This window comes from Rhinatrema bivittatum, chromosome 4 (genome assembly GCF_901001135.1).
Source record: "Rhinatrema bivittatum chromosome 4, aRhiBiv1.1, whole genome shotgun sequence".
NCBI classification, from domain to species: Eukaryota; Metazoa; Chordata; class Amphibia; order Gymnophiona; family Rhinatrematidae; genus Rhinatrema; species Rhinatrema bivittatum.
The window spans coordinates 397728075-397752470 of record NC_042618.1 but is presented as its reverse complement, the minus strand read 5'-3'; the positions used below and the strand labels follow the sequence as shown (position 1 = coordinate 397752470).

At 41.6% G+C, this 24396-nt stretch overlaps 1 protein-coding gene across 6 annotated transcripts in view; it reads right to left on the bottom strand.

Moving 5' to 3' along the window:
• SLC25A26 (solute carrier family 25 member 26) overlaps window positions 1–24396 on the bottom strand; it is a 373630-nt gene that overhangs the window by 133650 nt on the left and 215584 nt on the right. For 3 of the 6 annotated variants that reach the window (XR_003856626.1, XM_029601048.1, XM_029601049.1), the window contains exon 6: window positions 6467–6494. The exons of the other annotated variants lie outside the window; for them this stretch is intronic. Coding sequence is in view for 2 of the 3 variants with exons in the window: in XM_029601048.1 (XP_029456908.1) it covers window positions 6467–6494 (28 nt within the window). In the remaining variant the exon portion in view is untranslated. The remainder of the gene's footprint in view (window positions 1–6466; window positions 6495–24396) is intronic. 6 annotated transcript variants of the gene reach the window in all.

Below are 24396 nucleotides of genomic sequence, written 5' to 3'. Positions count from 1 at the left end.
GGTCAATCAACACTTGAATTGCATCCAGACAGGGAAGAAACATGACAACTTGTGTAGGTTGACCAATATGGGGTCCTCTTTGGCACACCTGAAGAATCACCCCAGCTACACCAAGCTTCTTCAAAGTCTGAGATAAAAGACTTGGCAACACATCTCTGTAAAAGAATTTGAGCAAAGTCCCATATGGCTCCAAATCCAGAGGAATTTCCTCTCTTCCATACAGGAGGAACCCAAATCCCTAGAGTCATCCAACGTATCCTCATCATCCTCCTGAATATCACAAGGGACCACCTCATCAAAGCACTTGCACACAGAGGCTGAAAAGTGGGAGCATCAAGAATGCGAACCCAACACAAAAGGCATCCACAGCTCCACTGAGCGACCTTGCAGAAAGGTCTGAAGACCCAAGAAAAAAAATTCCACCTAGGAAAAGGAGGATGGATCCACATTGGAGCCCATAGGCCCAAACGTAACACTGTCTGGATGGTCCAAATCTCTTGTAGATGTCTGTCACAGGAAATGGAGGAGGGAAAACATTTGTTGCATCATCTTCCGCCCCACCCCCCTTAGTCTAAGGGGATAGCCCAGATTTGGCCACATCCATAATAGGTAAACCACCTTGTCCAAATAGTGCTGACTCAAGCTTAGAGAAAGTGATGGCCATATTGCCCTTATACAGCAAGCCACATAGATAGCTAGACTCTGAGACCTCTAAGACCCCAGTGCCATACTCTCCGGCACTGTGTGCGAGATAGGCAATTGTGCACACCAACCGTATCCGGGAGGACACGCATAATACACACCTACCAAAGGGCAGCAGTATTATGCACCGATAGTATGCGCCCAAATATTATGCACTCAGGATGTGCTCAGACAGCATGTGCTAAACGTATGTGCCCAGGTAGTGTGCGTCCATGAAGAATCACATATGTAATCTATGCGCACAAACACCCCCCCCCACGCTCAAGAACGCGCACAAATATAGGCTGCAGACTTACGCACCCAAGTACTTGCACACATGCGCACATACGTCCATACCCCACCATGCAGCACACTCACCCAGCCTGTGCTCAGGGAAAAAACGCTGCCGTGGCTTAACATGCAGCTGAAGAAATTGAACCTTTCAAGGTTGCTCAACTCACTGAGCCCACACTGCCTCTGCTCTACATTGAGAGCCACAGAAAATTGAGAGGGACAGGGGGGAGGGGAAGGACACCAATCACCCAGCACCAAGGGAAGGAGACCCGGTAAGGAAGGAAAAAGGAAACTAAAACCTCCATACACTTTCTTCTCTTCCTTTTTTTTTTTTACGTACCAGAGCTTAGCCTTCCCTGGTTGAGAGAATGAATAGGTCTTTGGCTACGGGGGCAGAGGGCATAAGCCATCACCATCAAGCCCTCCCTCTAGCTCCAACTACTTTTTTTTTTTTTTTTTTAAATCCATGCCTGAGGTAGGCTCCTGGACTGAAAACGCTCAGAGAGGGACCCACTGATGGCACCTCAGGAGCTCAAGCAGTGTCCGAAAATCTTCTCTTTTCCTTTTGCTCATTATCTTTTACCTCAAGCAATCCCCAGAAGGGAAATGCAAGTCCACCATCTGCTGGAGACGGAGAATATTGTGTGGGAAGATAATTTTAGGCAAGCTAGCTAGATCTCTGGAAGACTTTGTACCGCGAATAGACAGCTATGGATCAGAACATGCTCTAATGATTGATGAGTATGAATCAATATATTGTATATAGTTTAAGTACAAAGATTGTACAAAGGCATGACACTACCACCATTTGTTCCATGCATTCCTGAGACATTCTGGCAACAACGAGCCGATAAAGAGCTGGGATGGCCCCAAGGAACATTTGGTATGTCTGGGAACATCAAAGTCTAAGACATTTGGTATTTCTTATTACTTGGGAAGATCAAATGCTAAAGACTAATACAGATACCAATGAGCTGATAATGAGTTATAATAATTTGATGTCTTTTACCAAATGGGAGATCAAAGGACTGGTACTGAAATGCCTTTGAAACATCTAACTTGCAGAGGGATATATAAGACATAGCATTTTCTTATTTTAGTTGGATGAGCTGAAAGGAACACAGAGCAAGTCGTTCTTTTTCAGAGTCCCCGGGCCCGAGGCCTCCAGAGTTCCTATGAACACTGGCTTATATAGAGGAGGGTGTATAAGGGAGGTGTTCTTTTGTTCTTTGTTAATATTCTATCTTTATTTCTGTCTCCTATTTATCTGTAATGATTTATGTACAGCTTATTGTAATACTATATTTAATGTTGATATTACTTTGCTGATTTATTATCCATATGTTTACATTTAGTAAACTAAGTTTTGCTTTACCAGATTATGTGTAGAGTGTTCTATGACATATTTTATATTATTACCCCACACAACCACCGTGCACATACTGGCAAGCTGTCGTCAGGCCAGGGTAATATGTCCATGACATCTGCTTTAATTCTTTCTCCATCTGCTGGTAGAGATGCACAACTCACTTGTAGGAACTGGCCTGCTGAATGCAGAAAAATGGAAGTTCTAGGTGAACCAGTGTAAGTGCCAGTGTACTGGTGATTAAAACTGCATGCACAAGTAAATATTTTCGTAAGTGGAGTATGCACATTTCTCATAAAAGTCCTGCCTCCATACATAAATGGAGATAAATAAATGCACACAATACATTATTTTGCCTATAAAATGTGTGTATACTTTTTTATAAAATAAGTATTTTTAAAAAAATTTTCTTATACCATATACTCCACATATTGTAGCAGTTTATAGTTAAAACATTCATAAATATATCAAATGTAAGACAAAACAAGTCCAACCCAAACAAAATACAATTCCATAGAATTCAGACTTTTGGGTTACAAACTGAGCTTGCAGACTACAAATCTCCACTTAAGAGATCATTAAAAGCCTGCTTGAAAAGCTACATTTTAAAATATTTTCTAAATTCCTTCAAATCAGGAATAAGTCACAGCTTGTCTAGCATTTTGTTCCACAATATGGGGCCCACTACTGAGATTGCTCTGTCCCTGACCTCCTCTAGGTGTGCCTGCTGGATTGATGGCACACTCAGGAGACCTTTATTTGCAGAATGTAGGCAACATTGCAGGGAACATACAAGCAGTCTGGTAGCAAGCCAGGCACAGAAAGTATGCCGCTCTCTCTGCATTTAAAAAAAAAGCACACAAACATATGCGCGTACTTTGAGGGCAGAGATATGCAGTATTTTATAAGCTGTGCTGTTCTCGCCACACAATTTATAAAATGCAGGCATAACTTTGTGTGCACATACTTATATGTGTATGAACTGATTTATGCCTCCATGCGAGGTTGTATAAATTCATTATGGGGCAACTCAAAGAAGTGCATGAATCTAAAGTAAAAGTCAAGTACATTATGGGCTAGATTTTAAAAGCCCTGCGCGCCAGTGTGCCTATTTTGCATAGGCCGCCGGCGCGCACAAAGCCCCGGGACACGCGTAAGTCCCGGGGCTTCGTAAAAGGGGCGGGAGGGGCGTGTCCAGGGGGTGTCAGCAGTCCGAGGGCGTGTTCTGGGGGCGTGGCAATGGTTCAGGGGTGGACCGGGAGGGCAGCCCCGAGTCCCCCGGCACTGTGGCCTGTGCCAGGGGATGCCGAGGCGGCGCGCACAGGTTACGCGCAGGCGTAACTTGCACAACAAAAGGTAGGGGGGATTTTGGTAGGGCTGGGGGGTAGGGTAGATAGGGGAAAGGAGGGGAAGGTGGGGGGACACGGAAGGAAAGTTCCCTCCAAGGCCGCTCCGATTTCGGCTTGGCGCTAGTTACATGTAACTAGCTTGGCGCGCGCAGGCTGCTGATTTTGCGCAGCCTTGCGCGTGCCGACCCCAGATTTTATAAGATACGCATGGCTACGCGCGTATCTTATAAAATCCGGCATACTTTAAGATCTACCTCTATTTTAGTAGCAATTTGAAGGCAAATAGATCATAGAGAATTTTCAAAGTGTCGAGATCGATGGGCTAACTATTGAGAAAGAAGGTGTTTTATTATATGTATTGATGCTTTGTTTTTATCTTGTTCTATATTTTTTGATTTAGTATTAATAACTGATGTACAATGGATTTTATGAATGTTTATTGTACAATGCTTAGAAATTAAGATTTGTGGTATATAAATATGTTGAAATTAGTTTGTATTATATGAAGCTAAGGTGTTACATGTAACTAGCCTGTATAAATGTGTCCTACCTACTAATGTACCACACTTTATAAACATTTGCAGGCTGAAACTATATCGTGCACTGAGCCTAGCACACAGGCTAACCGGCTCTTTGATGCGCTAGACTTACATGATGCAATAAGGGGAAAAGCGTGACAAAAATGTGTGGCCAAACCAGCACATAGCATGTAGATGAGGCTATTAGCTATCACTCCCAATGGCTGGTGTTAAGTCTTTATGTGCTGAGCCTTCTAAAAAAAAGAAAAAAAATACCCAACTCATAAAGCCACAAAAAAGCCCAAAGTATCAGGACAATACTAAGTAGGAGGAACCAAAGAAAAGCAGCATGAAAAAAAAAAATTGCCGGCAATCAGGTTAGGGAAATGGACACCCATTATTGCGTGCTGTATTCCTAGCCGGCGCACAACCACTTCTCCTGGGCATCCGATGTCATTTAAATAATGCATCGCACACCCAGGAGAGGTGGCTGGGCACGCGTTAGGAGAGTAGGCGCTCAATCATGAGCACCATTTTACGCAAGCCAATATTGCATCGGCCTGTTAGTGTTTGTCTCCTGATTTCTCTACAATCATGGAGATTCATGTTGCCATGGGCATATGCAATGTTTGAAATAAGACACGAGGTAGATATGCATGCACATGGAAAATGTGTGAAATGTAAATTTAAATGTTTTAAGTATTGTTGAATGTATGTGAAAGAAAAAGATGCTTAGATTAGGCTAATAGAGATGCTGTGATTGGAATATAAGTTATGGATTTGAGTTTGGCAAAATAGTTTTTAAAAGGGTAGTGTCAATCTCCAGTGGCAATAATGGTACTGACCCTTTACTAAAAGTGTGTTTTGCATGGAAACGTTTAGACACAGTTTAAAAGTGTGCAGATACTTTAAAAATATATTTGGGTGTTATATGATAGAGTAAAAAGAGTTTTATTGCAAGTAGCTTCCCTATTCTTTAACAAATGTAATAAGGTTTTACAAGAATCAAAATTGCTTTCTTTAGAAGTAGAATATAACAATATACTAGGCTAGACTTACATAAACCTCAAGCAAGAGTAAATATTTTTGGGTTTGAGAAATGTCAATAAAAAGGTAATACTGAATTTTGAGTGAGTTTGAGAGAAGGTTTGGGGTGGAGTAGAAAATTTAAATAGAGTGTCAATGGGGATTCCTTCTTTCCAAATATCTTTCTTCATATGACATGATAAATCCTTCACTTTCCTACACCCCCAAAATATTTCCTTTTATGACAATTGCTATTCCAGATATTTTCTATTATTTGACTAAAAATCAAAGGGAATTTGGATGGCTTGAGCCCCTAATGCATACATTTTCTGAATGCAGTATTTCATTCTTGCAAAATGCATTTCTTCAAAGGCAAGGATTCAGCGTCAATCAAACTGGTTACAATTACTTAGTCTTCCGTACAGATTTCATACCTTTTGACACATGGTACATCTAGCTTGTTGGCAATCACCACACTTATCACATAGCTGGCACGTTTTCCTACATTTGCTCCACTATACTTCCAGCAACATGAGACTTGACAAAAGAAAATATCAATTTCAAATTACATCTCTCTTCTTATAGCTCCAATGTCACTTGGATTGAGATGAGCTACAAATCTATTCCTTGTTATTCAACAATGTTAAATTGCTCGTTAGAATGCTTACAATGTATTGTGTACAGAAAAGAATATGTCAAGTAGGACTGCTTATATTGTACTGCAATAAAATTGCAGGTTGATATAATGGTTCTCAGAATTTCTTGTAAGCCACTTGAACACTCGATAATGCCTATCTTTAACTTTCATCTTAATTACAGTTTTAAAGTCCCTAATTTAAAAGGCACAAATCAATTCACTTATTCTCTGAGCTGTCAAGAAATTTTATTACTTGATTGATTGCATTCAAGAATGCTACAGAAAACACCTTAGAGGCAAAAGAAACCTGCAATGACAGTTTCTTTAAGATATAGTTTAGTTGTCAATCTTGATAGCTACAAAGTAAAATACCTAAAATTGATACGTTATCTGTCTAATAAGAGGTATTCAATTTCTTTCTTTTTTTTTAAACTACAAACTACTCACTTACATGGTACATGACAGATTATAGTACATGCAATATCTAACAGTATTTGTATTATTACTGTTGACTGTCCCACTGGCTCAGCTTTGGCATGCCAAAGATGAACAAAACTGTAGTTAAGCTTTTCTGGGTCAGACCTTTGGGACTTACCGTAAGTACTTGCTGACCACTGAAAGAACTGTAGAAATCGAAAAGGAAACTTTGTTAGTCTAATTTCATCTAGCAATTTATTTTCCTTTCTACAGTGATACTTTAGTTATGAAAAATGGTTTATAAACTTGTTACATAAATAAAACTATGTTTTGAGAGCTAGGCTCCCTTCATCAGATTAGTGCAATGAGCTCATTTTGCATTGACCTGACAAAAAGCATAGTTCTTGAAAACAAGTCACACCTGTATAAAGTTAGTCCAAAAAAAAAAAAAAGGTTATCAACTATCATTAGTTTCTTGATCTTTACTTCTATTTTAATAGTCAAGAAAAAAAGATGTTTGGGCTGTAGTTTTTAGCAAAATTTTCAAATATTTAGGGCAGGGTAAAGCCACATCACACCAGTAGGTATTTCTTTACAGTTATGGTAAGCAAAAAATATATGGAAACAAACTGAGCAGAACAACAGTAAACAGCTCAGCACATCTTTGTTTTTACAATATACTCTAATCGAAACAAATGTCAACAGTTTTTAAATTTCACTTTACCAACCCTAATCATGTATCTCTGAATGTATTCTAGAACAGTGGTTCTCAACCGGTGTGTCGCAACACACCAGTGTGTCACCACACTGCTGGGTCCCTTGCTGACCCAGCTGCTCCCCCTACCCGAGCATGATAGGTCCTCCAACCGGGCTTAAAACGCTGAAAGCCCAGGCGGAACGTGGCAGGACAGCAGCTCTCTTCTTCCCGCCCCCGCGGCCCAGAAGAGGAAGTGGTGAGCAGCGGGTGCGTGCGCAGGAAGAAGAGACCGTGCTAGTGCAGGCAGCGTCGGCCCGAAGAAAAGAAAGGCGCAGCCTGAGGAATGAGCAGCGCAGCTCGGAGGAAAATGAAGAACGTCGTCAACCCCCGTGGCCGATGGAACTCCTTGCTCCGTGAGGGCTGAAAATGAAGTATGTTGCTGCCTTTAGGATTAGAAGTGGAGGAGGCTGCTGCTGCCACTAGTTCGGGAGAGGAGGGAGAGTGAGTGAATGAGCAAGCATGTGTGTTTGAGATACTGTGTGTGTGTGTGTGTGTGTGTGTGTGTGTGTGAGATAGCATGTATGTGAATGATTGAGAGTTGTACATGTGAAAGAGAGTATGTGTGTGATTGAAAGCTGGTTTAGGTGAGGGAGCATGTGAGTATGTGATTGAGAGCCTGTGTGTAAATGAGAGAAAGAGAGAGAGCATGTTTGTAAGCATGTGAATGAGAGTCTGTAAGTGAGAGAAAAGGACAGCATGTATGTGTAAGCCTGAAAAGATAGACAGCTTGTGTGTAAATGTATAATTAAGAGCCTATATAAGTGACAAAGAAAAAGCATGTGTATATGTGAGCCATTGTGAGAGAGAGAGAGGAGAAAGTTCCAAGCAAACCACCCCTCCTCCTGCTAATTCAAAACAATCTCAGGGCACCTGGATTTCAAACGTTCCCAGGTATGCAGAGCAAAACATTTTTTGTATCCTTATTATTTTTCATTACTGGGTCTTTGTTTCTGCTATTTTGAAATAGAAATTTTTGATATGAGTTTTTAATTATTGGATATTCCATTCATCCGCTGTTTTGAAATAATCTGTTCTTTTTGTTAGTATGGTTTTACTGCTACTGATTTTATATTTCTTGATTTGTTTTATAAGGATGGGTGATGTTTCCTTTTTCCTTTGTTGCACTGCATCCAGAGACTCTGGCTTGTTGCAGTTTCCAATTCATTTTTTCCGCATGCTTCTAGTTATGCGTTTTGGTCTCTTTAATCTTTGTTAGGTGAGGGTCAGCACATGTGACTCAGGTGAGGTTTTCTGCTGGCGTGTAGTTTCTGTGTAGGGCTCTATAGCAGCCTGACTTGGTCCATTTTCCTAATAGGAGATGTATTGGTGTCTTAAGGCCTGGTGTAATATTTTCAGTGTTGCTTTTTCTTAGGTAAGGTGGTTACTGTTAAGTGCTGGAAATTGGTGCTGTTTTAGTGTGGGATGTTTACCGTTTATGCAATTTCTGTTCAGACAGAATACGTATCTTTTCCTTGTGTCATTCTTAATAAAAATAATACTGGACCTTTATTTTTTATTTCCGCCATAAATTGTAATGAGCAGTGTGTGCCACACATGTGAGTGTGGTCTGTTAGGTGTGTCACGATGGGAAAAAGTTTGAGAACCACTGTTTTAGAACACTGATTTATTTACCTACTGAGATTTTCTGTCCTACATGAAGAACTAAAATCCTTGAGCAGATAATCAATTTTTTTTTATTTACTAATTTTTTAAATTTCCTCTGGACTACCATCTAGAACATAAAACAACACAATATCTCTAGAATTTATTCCAAGTTATTAAAAGCACATTATACTCCATATGCACTGAATGGCCTTTTTATGTTTATGACTAATAATGAAGCAATGTCAAATGAAATTCAGTTAATATATCATCGTTAAATATTTGTTTTCAAGTCTTTAAAGAAAACATGTCCTTTATAGGCAAGCTATTCAATTACACTCAATTAACATCTATCCAGTTTAACTACATCAGTTTTAATGGCAATTTAATTCAATTTGAATGCCTATTGCAGAGAGTCTTCTAGTCAGGGTTTATTACTAACATAATCCGTCCAATTATAGATTAATCAAGGTTTTTATATATTTTGTAGTCAATCTGATGGCCATTAAAACCTGAAAAATAAAACAAGCTAAAGCTTTTACAATATAGTAATTAAGTCATATTTAAAAATTAACAGAATTCATCAATCTAAATACCCTGAAAAAAAGAGAAAAAGGGAGATATGATACAGACCAAATACCTGAAAGGAATTAATGATGCACAAAAATCAAATCTTTTCCAATGGAAAGAAAGCTGTAAAACTAGGGGTCATGATATGAAACTCCAAGGGGAAAGATTCAAGAACATTGTCAGGAAAAATTTATTCACGGACAGAATGCCCTATTGGAAGAGGTGGCGAAGATGAAAACTGTAATGGAGTTCTAAAAGGCATGGGACAAACATTGAGGATCCCTACTGGTTAGAGAATGGAAATAAAAAAATTGGGTAACTTTTCTATTACACGGGGATGGTAACTTTTAAACAACTGCATGGGCGCACATGTACATGCGTATGCCGGCTCGCGCCAAAGGACATGGCCATATTATAACACACGTGTGTATATGCGCGCATGGTATAAAATAAGCTGAATGCATATACATATGTGCACAATTTTATATGGACGTCTGTACGTGCACGCAAATGCCACTTCTCTCCCCATGTGCTAGTTTCGCTCTAATAGTGCATACTGCTACTGTTCCTAGTTATGTTATGTTATATTATCCAAGTTGTTCACTCCCTTGTTCATTGTAAGACATATGTTGTCATTGTTTTCTACTTGTTATAATGTAAACCGGAGTGATAAGTAATTCTGTTACCTGAACTTCGGTATAAAAAAAGTTATAAATAAATAAATAAATAAATAAATAAATAAATACTGCGTAAGTGGGGGCATTTTATTAGACGCGTGCTGACGCAATTACCAGTTTCCCCAATTTGTTCCCAGGTCACCCAGGTAAAAGATACGGCTTCCTATCCTCCCTAGTTAACTAGCCTACCTTTTACCCAATTAGCCCTAGCCTTAAAAACCCCATTAACCTCTTTAGTTTTTTTTTTGTTTCAGGACTTACATGCCCATCCATAGAAGAAGTAAAGTTGCACGGGAGGGAATCCTGGTAAATGCTTATGTGTGTAAATACTTACCAGCAGATTTCATTGAGAAATCCAGGATCGCCCATGCCCTGCCCAGACCATGTTCACAGCAAAAAAATGTGTGCATACCAGGAGATACACGCGTACTGGCCTGCAATTTAAAATCCTTGCAGCGCATGTTGGCATATCTTCTTTCGTGTACGTAGTGCTTTTAAAATTCAGCTTCTAAAGTTTACATTGCTGCTTGGGGATAGCCTCTGGCAGCTACTACTACCCTTACCAGAAGGCTTGGGGATAGCTTGTACAGTGTGGCAGTTGCGACAACCCTAATAAAATAAAACTTTAAAACATTTTAAAAACTAGTTGGGCATACTGGATGGACCTTTTTGGTCTCTATCTGCCATTATTCTGTATGTTATTACATTAAATCCACAGAATCGGTTGATGCTTTCTGGTGTTCAGTTTAATATACATGATCTGCCATTTATAATAGTAAAACTATATTTTCCTATGATTTATGTATTTAAGCATTTTCTGATGTTGAACAAGAAAATATTTCTAGATATTAAGGTATTAATCTATCAAGCATGAAAACTGAACTGATGTTTCAAAGGTAACGTGTATGGAAATATTTACACATATAGCATTAAAAAAATCATATGATAAGTTTCCTCAAACAATTCATTATTACATCTACTTGTCATTTCTATAATGCAAAATAGAGGCACACAACACTATACAGACGCACATAAGAGGTATTTCCTGCTCCATGCAGTTTTCAGTCCAGTTTATTCTGACACAGTTATAAGCGATGCACAACTGTTAAACCACTATTTAGTTACCTATTATTTCTGGAGTAATTGGAAAGTTATTGAACATCCTGTACAAAGTAGTTGGGTTTTGACCAAAATGCCACAAAAATTATGGAATATCTCCTAGTAATTGGGTTGTTGTATTTTATGAGTAATTATTTAAAAAAAAAAAAAAAGCCCTCATCTTTTATGAACAGGATCCTGAAATATTTTTATAATTAGAGGGATCCAAAGATGCAGAATGTCTGTATTGCATAATCTCCCAATTGTTTCTTCACATTCTCTGCTCATGTTTAAGAAGGCTGGCCTGGAAGTCACCATGAAATGTTAAAGGAAAATAGATTTTTATTCTTATCCCTTTGCTCAATCAGCCTTTTGATTGATTTAGTAAGTCAGCAAGCGGCAAAGCTATCTGGATAAAGTTACTCAGATAACTTTAGCTGAATATTCAACATAATTTATCTTTCAGTAAATATACTCAGCTAAAGTTACCTGGATAAAGTTATTTGGGTAACTTTGCTGCTCAGCGGTTTTACTGAATATTGGTAAATATTGCAGCAGCAGAGCCCCTCCTCCCACTCCATCCCCAATACCTTTAAAAAATTAGCAGTGAAAACAGGGCTGATCCTATCCCGCTCCCTTAACTTAAAATATTACAATAATCCCCCCTCTCCCAACAGAACCTCCAAATATGTCCCCAGTGTAGAGTGGGAGGAGTAATCTTTTACTTCCTTCCACTCACTTCATACATAAGTGCCACAAGTGCTGACAACTCCCAGTACTTAGTTATTCATTTAGTCACTTCACTTATTCTCTGATTGATCCTTCCCTCAGTTCTTAATAGGGATTGGTTCTTCAGCTGTCAGTGGCAGGCTAATCAGCAAAGAAGTAGAGTGAGTAAATGAATACCTAAGTGCCAGGAATTATCAGAGCTAGTGGCACATATATTAAGGGAGCAGGAGGAGGTAAAAGAAACCTTTAGGGGTGGGGATTTTAATTGATATTTTAAGTCAGTAGCATAGGGGGTGGGATTAGCCACTCTTGCACTACTAATTTGTTGAAGTAAGGGTGGGGGAAGGGGAAGAGAGAATTGAGCACTATGGCCTCCTCAGTTTTTTAAATTATTTTGGGGGTGGAGATGAGGTTTGAAAGGTTTGTTTGTTTTTTTGTTTTGGGTTTTTTTAAAATTTACCCAGGTATATGCTGAATATAGCCAGTTAGGTTTAAAGTTATCCAAGTAAACGCACTGAGATAACTTTAGACCTGCTTTGCATCATAACCAGACTTACTCTAGACCAGTGGCTCCCAACTCTGTCCTGGAGGACCCCCCCCCCCCCCCCCAGCCAGTCAGGTTTTCAGGATATCCACGATGAATATTCATAAGATAAAATTTGCATGCACTGCCTCCAAAGCATGCAAATTTTATCTCATGCATATTTATTGTGGATATTCTGAAAACCTGACTGGCTAGGGGTCCTCCAGGACAAGATTGGGAACCTCTGCTCTAGACACTTCTCAGCTAATTTTAAGCACCACTCCTGAAAAACATTTACACCACCTTTTGTTTTGTACAGGTAAGTTTTACCTGGGTAACCATTCAGAGGGCAGAAAATTAAAAAACATAGATTTGTCCAGCTAAGTCCTGAACATAGCCAAACACATTGAGTACTGATCTCTAAATGAATACATTTTGTACTCAATCTTGAAATTATCTTGAGAATTTGCCAAACATGCTAAAAATTTTGGAAAAATGTTACCTAGAAATAAGCAATGGATTTTTACTAACAGTACACAGACTCCTAAGGCTCCAGATTTCTCCAGGACCAACTCAGCTACTGGAACTATGCTACTTTAAATTTTTGTTAAATTGTTTTTATTTCATCAGCTTAACAAATATATATAGAACAAACATTGGGGGGGTCGGGGTGGAGAGGAGGAAATATATTTATCCCTAGAAGCCAAGCCCGACAATTTCTCCTCCTACCTTTTTCATCTTTCTTGTTAGGTAAGAAACATCCTTCAGTTAGAAAATAATTTCAATAAATTACTTCTGGGTGTGCAGGTAATTGAATTATTTACCACCCTTCTTTCCATCCCAGATCACGAGGACAGAGTAATTTCAGCTAATCGCACTATGCGCAAGAAAAGAGTTATTTATACTACATGAATAATTAACATTCACACATCTCTGCCACCCTCATTATGCTACAATACTTAAATGTAAAAGTAATGAAGCAATAATTTAGGAATTACAGGAAAGTTTAAAATGTGTTTTACATTTGAAAATAAACGATGAAATAGAGGCTAGCTTTTACTTCTATGACTTCTATAATTTGCCTTCAATAATAATTTAGAACTGTAAAAGGAAGGCTTGCATAATATATTAATCATCATAAGAACATAAGAATTGCCATACTGGGTCAGACCAAGGGTTCATCCCAGTATCCTGTTTCCAACAGTGGCCAATCCAACTCACAAGCAAATGAACACTGATATTAATTGCATCAGTAGCATGGGATCTTCTTAGTGTTTGGGTAATTGCCAGGTTCTTGTGGCCTGGTTTGGCCTCTGTCGGAAACAGGATGCTGGGCTTGATGGACCCTTGGTCTGACCCAGCATGGCAATTTCTTATGTTCTGATGCAAAGTGTGGCACTGTCAAATTTTCATGTGTTGTATGCTGAGAACCTCAAACTAATGCTTGACATTCTTTCATTTACCCATTTTCACTTCTTATTAAAACCACATGTTGGCATTGAATCATTTTACAGTTCATTTGAGACAAACATGCAGAAAATTGTGGGAAACAACTACAGTCCAAAGACTTTGTAAGCGGCAAGACACCCAAACCAAATCAACCTCAGTCATGTTTTACAAAGCCCATGCCACACAACTGTACTCATCTGTGGTGAAGGAAAAAGGATTTCTAAAAGGAAAAATACCACAAGTGCATAGTCACAGCCTTCCCTTTAATTTAAGAACAGACCATCAACTATGACATACATTTTATCCACAGCACTGGTTAAGGGGATAAAGAATACTCCACTAGTGGTTTAATGGCCAAATAAAAATAAATGTTAAAGGACATGATAAGGGACAAAGAGAAGTTTAAAAATATGTACTGTTTATATATTATATATATATATATATATATATATATATATATATATATATATATAGGGCAGGAGATGGCACATCCAGTCAGGTGAGTTCTCTTCGTGGTGAGAACTGATCTCTGTAGCATTATGCTATCACACGGTGCGATAGTGCCCTTCATTTTAATAATTCCAGCCCAAACTCCTCCCTAATCCCGCCCCTTCCCGAAATTTGTATTCATGCCTGCAAAAGTACTCTTCCCCTGCACCACTGCCTTATTCAAATAATATGATGCTGGCGTTGTCTGTCTATGAGGACCTCCAGATGAAGCATTTCTGAGAATACTATTCTGGAGATGCTGAATTCAACTTTCTACCTAAAAGTCTAAACATTTAGCTTCCAGAACCTCCCTCCCACACCTTCCTATGTCATTGGTGCCCACATATAACATGACAGATGGCTCCTCCTCAGCAATGTCTAAAATCCTATCTAGGTGGTTTATGTCTTCCACTTTAGCACCAGGCAGGCAATTTTCCAAGCAAGCCTCGTGCCCACTAGCCACCCACCTATCTACATTCATAATGATTAAATCAACTACAACAACTGTCCTAAACTTTCCCTTCTGGGCACATGGCCCTGTATATATACCCTTGGTGTGAGAGGATACTACAGCACCTGTAGGACAGGTCCTAGCTACAGGATCATTTCCTGTCACACCAGGGAGATGTTCTTCCAGGTGACTTTGCTTCTCCAAGGCAACACCAAAGCTGCCAGACTGTGAGTCCACTGTATTATGTCTCTGAAAGTCTCCTTTATATGCTTCTCTGTATACATTAGATCCTCCATGTTATGAATCCCGGCCGCAGGACACTGCCAGGCTCTCACCTGCCTTGCTGTCAAGCTCCTGCCGAGTCGCGGCATTCTTCGGCCTTCCCCGGGCCATGGCTGGGCCTCTCCGCGGCGGCATCTCCACGAGGGAGACGCCGCTGAGCTCCTGCTGCAAACCCCACGCAACAGCTCGGGTTTTAAAGGGGCCGAGGTGGGAAGCCCTGGCCCGGCCCCTAGGATGACATCAGACGCCACTGGGTATTTAAACCCAGCAGCTGCTTCTATGCTTTGCCTTGCAATGAGGTTCACTCTTCTGAGTCACTAATTACTGCGTTCCTGATCCTGCTTCCGAGTCCTCGCTCCAGTCCCAGCTTCCTCTCAGCTTGTCTTCCTGGTTCCTGACTTCGGCTTTGCTTCTGGTGTTCCATGTCTGCTGCCCATCCTGATCCTTGGTCCGTCTCTGGCCTTCGCTGTTCTGCTACCTGCCCAGACTACTGGTCTGTTTCCTCAATGTGCTTCTCTGCCGCCTGCCACAACCTCTGGACTTTCTCTGACTACGTTTCTTCTCCACCTGCCTTGACCCGGACTTCTCTTTGGACTCTTCTTCACCAGGAGACCGCACCTAAGTCCAAGCGGCCCGGGTCCCCAAGGGCTCCACCCGGGGGGACCTCGGGCTTCCAGTGGTGAAGCTTCAGTTGGTCTCCTGGCCTTGATATGCCTCCCGGCTACGGACTCTGCTGTGGGCCAACCCTCAGTGGCCTCTCATCATCTCCTAGCTGGCCCAAGGGTCCACTCCACAACACTCCAGATATGAGGCTCATTCTCTAACGCCAGGAGCTCTTCACACTCAGAGCACATATACAACCTCTCATCAACTGGTAGATAATCATACATGCGGCACTCAGTGCAAACAGTGGATAGCCCTCATCTCACTGTTAGACTGCTATCTGCAACATAATATCACATTATATATTTTAGGCTGCTAAGAGAGTAGGGATACTTAATCTAATGCAAAGTCCCTTAAATTTATTTGGTGTATTTTATTTTGGTTGTCAATTAGCAGCAAACAAACAGCAGTTAATTTATAAGGGCAGGGTTACTCCCTTGTAATATCTAAATCCTTAATTGACTCGTAAAATTTCCTTCATCTTATTTATAATCAAAAAATGTGCTTGGGAAGTGTGGGCAAAAAGACAAGAATAAACTAGCTTGTAAACGCTGAAGACCAAAGGACGCAGCAATAAGTTAGTTCTTATTTATTTTATTTACAAAAAATTATAACCCATACTATCCAATATTTCTAATATTCATAATAAAAAAAATACATAGGACAGTTAGAAACATACAAGAGTCCTATCGTTTTATTAATCCTCCACACCATGTCCCCAAAATTTTTTATTTACAGAGTTTTATTTATTTATTTTTATTTCAGATCTTTTATATACCGATGTTTAGCAATTAGCCTTCACTCCGGTTTACATTCGAACAACTTGTTCCATTCTGTTCCAATGTCATTTCGATGTAACAGTTATTTTACAATTGAACGAGATACTTATTGATCAACTATAACATTTTAACAGAATAATTTCAAACAACAAACTAATAGAACAGTGTGTTAGGACTGGAAGGGGAGTCTGAAATTCGGTAGGCAGGGTGGATCAGATCTTTAATTCACTAAAAAGGGCACGTTAGAAGGAGATCGGGTGGTAGAGAGAGGTGGATAGGTGGGGTGCGAGAGGAGAACATTTGGTAAGTTTAGAGTGTGCAGCCGATATGGATATTGGGAGTTGGTAGAAGTATGCTGCCTAGCCCACGCCATCTCTGAATGTTTGGCTGAATATCCATGTTTTCAGTTCTTTTTTTGAAGGATTTGATGTCGTTCAGTGAGCTTAGGTATTGTGGGAAGGAGTTCCATAAGTTTGGTCCTGCTATGGAGAAGGCTCTGTTCCTAGTGTTAGTAAGCTTCGCCAAAGGAAGAGAGGGTATGTCTAGGTGTAGTTTGCAGGCAGTTCTGGTAGTTCGTTGAGGTTTGTGTTGCTGAATTATGTTGAGTGTGGTGTTGTCTGCTTTGTATATGGCATTGTGAACTATTGTTAAGGTTTTGAATTCGATTCTCTGCTCGATTGGGAGCCAGTGAAGACTTCTCAAAACAGGGGTGATGTGTTCTGATTTCTTCTTGCCAGTTAGGATTCTGGCTGCGGTGTTTTGTAACAGTTGCAGTGGTTTTAGTGTAGATTTAGGAAGGTCAATCAGGAGTGAGTTGCAGTAATCAAGGCTGTTGAAAATCAGCGATTGTAGCACTGTTCGGAATTCATGATGGTGAAGAAGCGGTTTTAGATGTTTCAGGATGTGAAGTTTGTGAAACCTTCTTTAGTTTTAGTTGCTATGTTCTTTAAGTTAAGTTCGTTGTCGATCCAGATGCCGAGGTCCTTTGCAGAGTTTTTTAGTGGGATGTTGTTATCGATTTGTAGAGAGTGTGTAGCGGTAGTTTGTTCTGAGTTGTTTCTTCCTATGTTGATGCATTCAGTTTTATTCATGTTGAGGCATAGCTTTAGTTGGTTCAGCATGTTTCTGATTGAGATTAGGTGATTGGCTGCAGTGCTTAGTGCCTCTTCTAATGTGGTAGTTACTGGGATGATGAGCTGGATGTCATCGGCATACATATAATGTGTAATGCCGAGACCTGAGATGAGGTGGCAGAATGGGAGTAGGTATATGTTAAAGAGGGTGGCCGAGAGGGCAGACTCTTGTGGTACACCAGTTTCAAGCGGGAAGGAGGTTTGAGGATTTGTTGTTCATGGTGACCTTGAAGAATCTGTCATTTAGGAATGAAGTGAACCAGTTGAGGGTTTTGCCGGAAAGACCGATGCTTGCAAGTCTTGTTAATAGGCTTTTGTGGTCTACAGTGTCGAATGCCGCAGAGAGGTTGAGTAGTATTAGAAGGTGGCTTAGTTTGTTGTCGAAACCCCTTATAATTTTGTTAGATAGGTTGACGAGCAGTGTTAATCCAGTGTTAATCCAGTAAATCAAGGAATCAAAATCAAATAAATCACAGAAGTTAAACTAGTTCTCCAGATATGCTGTAGATCTTTAAGATTAAGCAGATACATAATGGAAATTGGCACAAAACTTTAATCACCAAAGTCAAAATGTTATGTAAAGTCAAAATTCAGAATAGGTGAAATATGATTTGTCCTTTGTGCACCAGTTAATACCTGCTGATATTATAGAAGTAAATGGCAATGCAGAAACTTGTTACCAGGAACAGCAATATTGTTTAAAAAACATTTTGATTCAAAAATTGTTTCAGTATGCATTAGGGATATGCAATTGTTTTTCCAAAATTAGGCAATATCAAGGAAATTGCCTAATTTGGAATGGTTCGGGAGAACAGAAAAATGATTGAATTTTTTCCGAAATTTTGGGAAAAATTCATTTTTTAGTTAGTGCGCACTATCGGGAGTTAGCGTGTGCTAACTCGAAAATCGGGGCCCCCCCCCAAAAAAAAACACCCCAAACCACGGGAAAAATGAAATTCCCACGGGAGGCCCCGAAACGAAGCCCAACACGAAATTTTTACCCAAAGCACATCTCTAGTATGCATGAGGTAGATTTTATGAAGTTGTGCGCACACATGGACGTCTGATTTTATAACATGTGCACACATGTTATAAAATAGGGGGTTGGCGCGCAAGAGGGTAGAACTAAGCAGGGATGAGAACGGGCAGGAGCTTCACCTATACCAGCCTGTTTTCCCTTAGGTTGAGCCCTTGGGTTCCGGGTTTGGTAGGTCTTAGGCAAGAGTCTCTTAGGTGATGTGAAGGGCAGAAGCAGGCGGCAGGCACGAGAACTCAAGGTCCAGGCTAAGGTCAGTGGCAGGTGGCAAACCAAAGTAGTCTAAGTCCAGGGTAAGGTCAAAGGCAGGCAGCAGGCAAGAATGGTCAGAAGTCTGGCGTGGTCAGATTCAGTAGGCAGTCCGGGGGAGAAACAGAGAGCAGGGTAACTGGATAACACAAGGCTGGAGAGACAAGTCAGGCTGGGCTGGATAGATGAGGCAGGAACAAGGCAAGGTGCAAGAACAGAAACAGCAGAACAAGCAGCAACTCACTGTACAAGGCTGTAGACGACCCTTTGCTGAGGTAAGGCCTAGGAGATTGCAAAGCCCTTATAAAGGCTGGAGATGACATCATTTGGGAACGTCACAGCCTGTTTCCCACTGCAGGCCCTTTAACTGCTGACACTGGGTGCATGCGCATGCCTAGGAGGAGCAGAGCCAAGCAAAGGATTGCAGCATCCGAGCCATGGATGAGAGGGGCAGCGGTAGCGGCATTCGGGCTGAGTGCGCCAGCTCGCAGTGCCGTTCTACAAGTTGGCAAACGTAACAGCTGCTGGGAATAGTTCTTAAAAACTTGGGGGGGTCTAATATTATATACACTGTGTGATGCAGTCATTCAGCTTTTTATGTCTTTTGGTGATAAAGGGGCTTTCCCCATAAAATATTTTAAATCCCACATGATACAGATTAGGAGATAGTTGTCAGAACATGGTCTTTCTTTAAACCTAAAAAAGACTAAGGGGTAGATTTTAAAACATTGTGCTCGCGTGTCCATGTGTGTGTGCTACCTGGCACGCACACATGGATGCACAATTTTACAACTCGCGCACGCTGGCACGCGCTTGTTATAAAATGCCGGGTCAGCGTGCACAAGGGGGGGAAGCTATTTGCAGTTACGTGTGGTGACGCATTGGGGCCTTCCCCCAATTCCCTCCCAGTCCGCTCCAATTAAGAAGCGGACTAAGAGGGAACGTCCCAACCCCCTAGCCTGACCTCCCTTCCCCTATCCCTATCCTAAATCCTCTCAAAATCTTTAACTTACCTTTTGCTCCTGCTTCTGAGCAGGAGCAAGTTGCGTGCGCCGGCACGCGATCCTCCGGCACAGCAGCAAATAGCCGCTGTGCCGAGCACCTCTAGCCCTGCCTTGCAGACCGCCCCTTTCACTAACCCAGGGACTTACACACGTCCCTGGGGTTTACGCACATGGCCGGGGCCTTTGAAAATTGGCCCGGCGCGCATAAGGCCCAGGTTTTACACGCGTAGGTGATTTAAAATCCAGCCCTAAGTTTTTATGGATAGGTAAATGATCCTCCAACCAAGATTGCCTTTCTTTGAAGACAGTACCTTACCCCTATTGCTTAAGATCAGAAGCCTTGGTGTGTTATTATTGATTCTGGCCTGCGTATGAAATCACACATCCAGCATATAGTAAAATTGGCTTTTTATAAATTAAATCTTTTTTTTTTCTGTAATATGCTATATTTTTTCTATTCAATGTATGTTATTATCATTGAAAAATTAATAAATAGTAAATTGAAAAAAAAAAATTTAAAAAAAATTAAATCTTCTTAAGCCATTAAAGTCGTTGTTACCCAAGGAGCTATTTAGGACCATTCTACAAACCCTAGTCTTGGTCCACTTACAGGCCAATTCAATTAAAAGTGCGGAAGAGTCAGCGCTCCCTGATGAGTGCCCGCTCTCTGGATGCGCGCCCAGGCATCTCTCCTCAGAGCGCAATTCTCTATTTAAATGAGGCCGTGTGCTAAAAAGGAGGCGCTAGGGACAATAGCATGTCCCCTAGTGCCTCCTTATTAGCGTTAGGGATGGCTGTCAGCGAATCAGACAACCGACTCTCAATTTTACCGGTGTCTGTTTTTGAACCCGCTGACAGCCACAGGTTCAAAAAACAAACGTCGGCAAAATTGAACGTCCGTTTTCTATCCCCCCCCCCCCCCTCCCGACCAGCGGGCAGATTTATTTATTTATTTTTTTTTCATTTTTGGCTCGTCCGACTTAATATTGATAGTTATGTTGGAGGGTGTACAGAAAAGCAGTATTTTCTGCTTTTCTATACACTTTTCAGGGTTGCTTAGAACATAACGCCTGCCCTTGGGCAGGCATTAATTTCTGAGAGTAAAATGTGCGGTTTGGCCGCACATTTTACTTTCTGTATACCAGGCGACTAACTAATAGGCTCATCAGCATGCATTTGCATGTGATGAGAACTTTTAGTTTCGGGGCAGTTGGCTGAGCGTTTCCCACCTGCGTCTATTTCAGACTGTTAGACTATTGTAATAGCCTATCGGTAAGTCTCACAATTTGATCAGAACATTACAACTAATTCAAAATACAACAGCTAGCGTACTGAGCTGTACATGAGCATATAACCTCTGTTTTGTTGAATTTACATTCGTTACCAGTACAGTGGAGAGCACAGTTTAAATTACTGGTACTGATCCATAAATTATTATGCTCAAAATATAGCTGCTCCTTAGTTCATAAATTGCATTGGTATATGGCAGGCCACTCTCTGTGGTCTTCTGGCACACATTTACTAGCCTTACCTCTGTCCTGGACTATAAACTTCAACGGACAAGAAATGTGTTTTCTTATGTTGCTCCCATTTGCTGGAATAATTGTCTATTGAGGTAAGAGAGGAAAGGGTCACTAACGGGCTGATGCAGTAAAGTACGCTCAGGATGAGCGCACTGTTTGGCCACGCGTTTTCGACATGCTATTTTTACCCCTTATACAGTGAGGGATAATAACACGTGGAAAACGCACAGCCAACCCCAACGAAACTAATAGCGCCCGCAACATGCAAATGCATTCCCACGCGATACAGAAAGTAAAATGTGCAGCGAAGTCGCACATTTTACTTTCAGAAATTAACGCCTGCCAAAGGCAGGAGTTAATTTTGGCCTGCACTGGGAAAGTGTACAGAAAAGCAGAAAAAACTGCTTTTCTGTACACCCTCCAACTTAATATCATAGCGATATTAAGTCTGAGGCCCCAAAAATTAAAAAAAAAAATCCAAAATTAAAAAAAAAAAAATTTACAAATCTGCCCACGGGTTGGAAGACAGACGCTCAATTTTGCCAGCGTCCGTTTTCCGAACCCGTGGCTGTCAGCGGGTTTGAGAACCGACGCCGGAAAAATTGAGCGTCGGCTGTCAAACCCGCTGACAGCCGCCGTTTCTGTCAAAAAGGAGGCGCTAGAAACACAGAAACATAGAAACATAGAAATGACGGCAGAAGAAGACCGAACGGCCCATCCAGTCTGCCCAGCAAACTTCACACATTTTTTTCTCATACTTATCTGTTTCTCTTAGCTCTTTGGTTCTATTTCCCTTCCACCCCCACCATTAATGTAGAGAGCAGTGATGGAGCTGCATCCAAGTGAAATATCAAGCTTGATTAGTTAGGGGTAGTAGGGGAAGTAACCGCCGCAATAAGCAAGCTACACCCATGCTTATTTGTTTTACCCAGACTATGTTATTCAGCCCTTATTGGTTGTTTTTCTTCTCCCCTGCCGTTGAAGCAGGGAGCTATGCTGGATATGCGTGTAGTATCAGTTTTTCTTCTCCCCTGCCGTTGAAGCAGAGAGCTATGCTGGATATGCGTGAAGTATCAGTTTTTCTTCTCCCCTGCCGTTGAAGCAGAGAGCTATGCTGATATGCGTGAAGTATCAGTTTTTCTTCTCCCCTGCCGTTGAAGCAGAGAGCTATGCTGGATATGCGTGAAGTATCAGTTTTTCTTCTCCCCTGCCGTTGAAGCAGAGAGCTATGCTGGATATGCATTGAAAGTGAAGTATCAGGCTTATTTGGTTTGGGGTAGTAACCGCCGTAACAAGCCAGCTACTCCCCGCTTTGTGAGTGTGAATCCTTTTTTCTTCTCCCCTGCCGTTGAAGCAGAGAGCTATGCTGGATATGCGTGAAGTATCAGTTTTTCTTCTCCCCTGCCATTGAAGCAGGGAGCTATGCTGGATATGCGTGAAGTATCAGTAGCTAGGGACGTGCTAGTGTCACTAGCGCCTCCTTTTACCGTGGGCCCTCATTTACATTTTTTTTTTTTCTGAATTATGCACCCAGGAGAGTGGCCTGGGCGCTTGCGGGCTCTCCCGTGGGTTTTTCTGTATCGGTCCGTAAGTTTTTTAGAAAAAAATGTTAAAACCTTGTTATATAAGGAAATGTTTTATTTACTCTTTCATATTTTATAATTATATATATTTTATATGTTGTATTGTCTTTTATGTGTTACAAGCCGTTAAGCCCGTTAAAACGGGCTACATCCCTCTGTCTCTCACCTCCCCCTCATTCTCTCTCCCCTCACTCTTCACAACCCCCTACCTCCCTCCCTCCCTCACCCACTCCTCCCCACCCTCCCTCTCCTCTCACTCAGTCCCTCCCTCCAACTCAGTCTCACTCACTCCCTCCCCCCTCTCTCCCTCCCTCTCACTCACTCAGTCAGTCCCACTCACTCTCACTCAGTCCCACTCCCTCCGTCCTCTCCCTCAGTCCCACTCCCTCCCTCCCTCTCTCTCCCTCAGTCCCACTCACTCCCTCTCACTCAGTCCCCCCTCCCTCTCACTCAGTCCCTCCCCCTCACTCAATCCCTCCCTCCCACTCAGTCCCTCCCTCTCACAGTCACTCCCTCCCCCTCTCTCTTACTCAGTCACTCCCTCCCCCCCTCTCCCTCTCACTCAGTCCCACTCACTCTCCCTCAGTCCCACTCCCTCCCTCTCTCTCCCAGTCCCACTCCCTCCCTCAGTCCCTCTCCCTCTCACTCAGTCCCACTCCCTCCCTCTCACTCAGTCCCTCCCTCCCACTCAGTCCCTCCCTCCCACTCTCTCTCTCCATCCCTCCCTCCCACTCAGTCCGTCCCTCCCTCTCTCTCTCTTCTCCCTCCCTCGCTACTGGCCGCTACCGCCGTCGCCGCCGCTCACTACCGCCGCCCGCTACCGCCCGCTGCCGGTACCGCCGCCGCTCGCTACCGCCGTCGCCGCCCGCTGCTGCCACTGGACGCCGCCATTTTTTTTCTTTCTGACGCTGGCTCAGACCGACGTGCTCGCCCGCACATGCGCGGTAGAGCTGGTCTCTACTGCGCATTTGCGGCACGTCGGTCAAGCTTCATTTATCTCGTAAGATGGGCATTTTTAAAGTGTTTGTATTGTATTATGTACCTTATGGTTGTTTGCTTGTAACCCACACTAAGAAATTTTTACTGCAAGATACAGGATATAAGTATTTTAATAAATAAATAAATTGGAATTGACCATTTATCCAGCAGAAACAGATGAAAAATCAGATATTGTGGCCCTGGAAAGCATTAACACTTTAGTTTTACCAGTATTCAGTGCTAATCTATAATCAGACATCCACTTACAAATTAGGGACAAACATCTGGATAAGGTTATGACCGTATTTTCTAATGTGGTAGAAACTGAGAAAAACAAACCAACCTAAATATTGTCTGCATATTGTCTGAATATCATCTTCTAAAGGCAAACAGAATAAGCTGCTTTTCAACTTCCAAAGGTCATAGGAATAAGCTTTAATGCTGCAATGGTATGGAATGGCCAGAATTACATGGCAACACTTCAGTCGCTGAATGAAACAGGAAGATAAAACAAAATAAATCAAGCAGCAAGG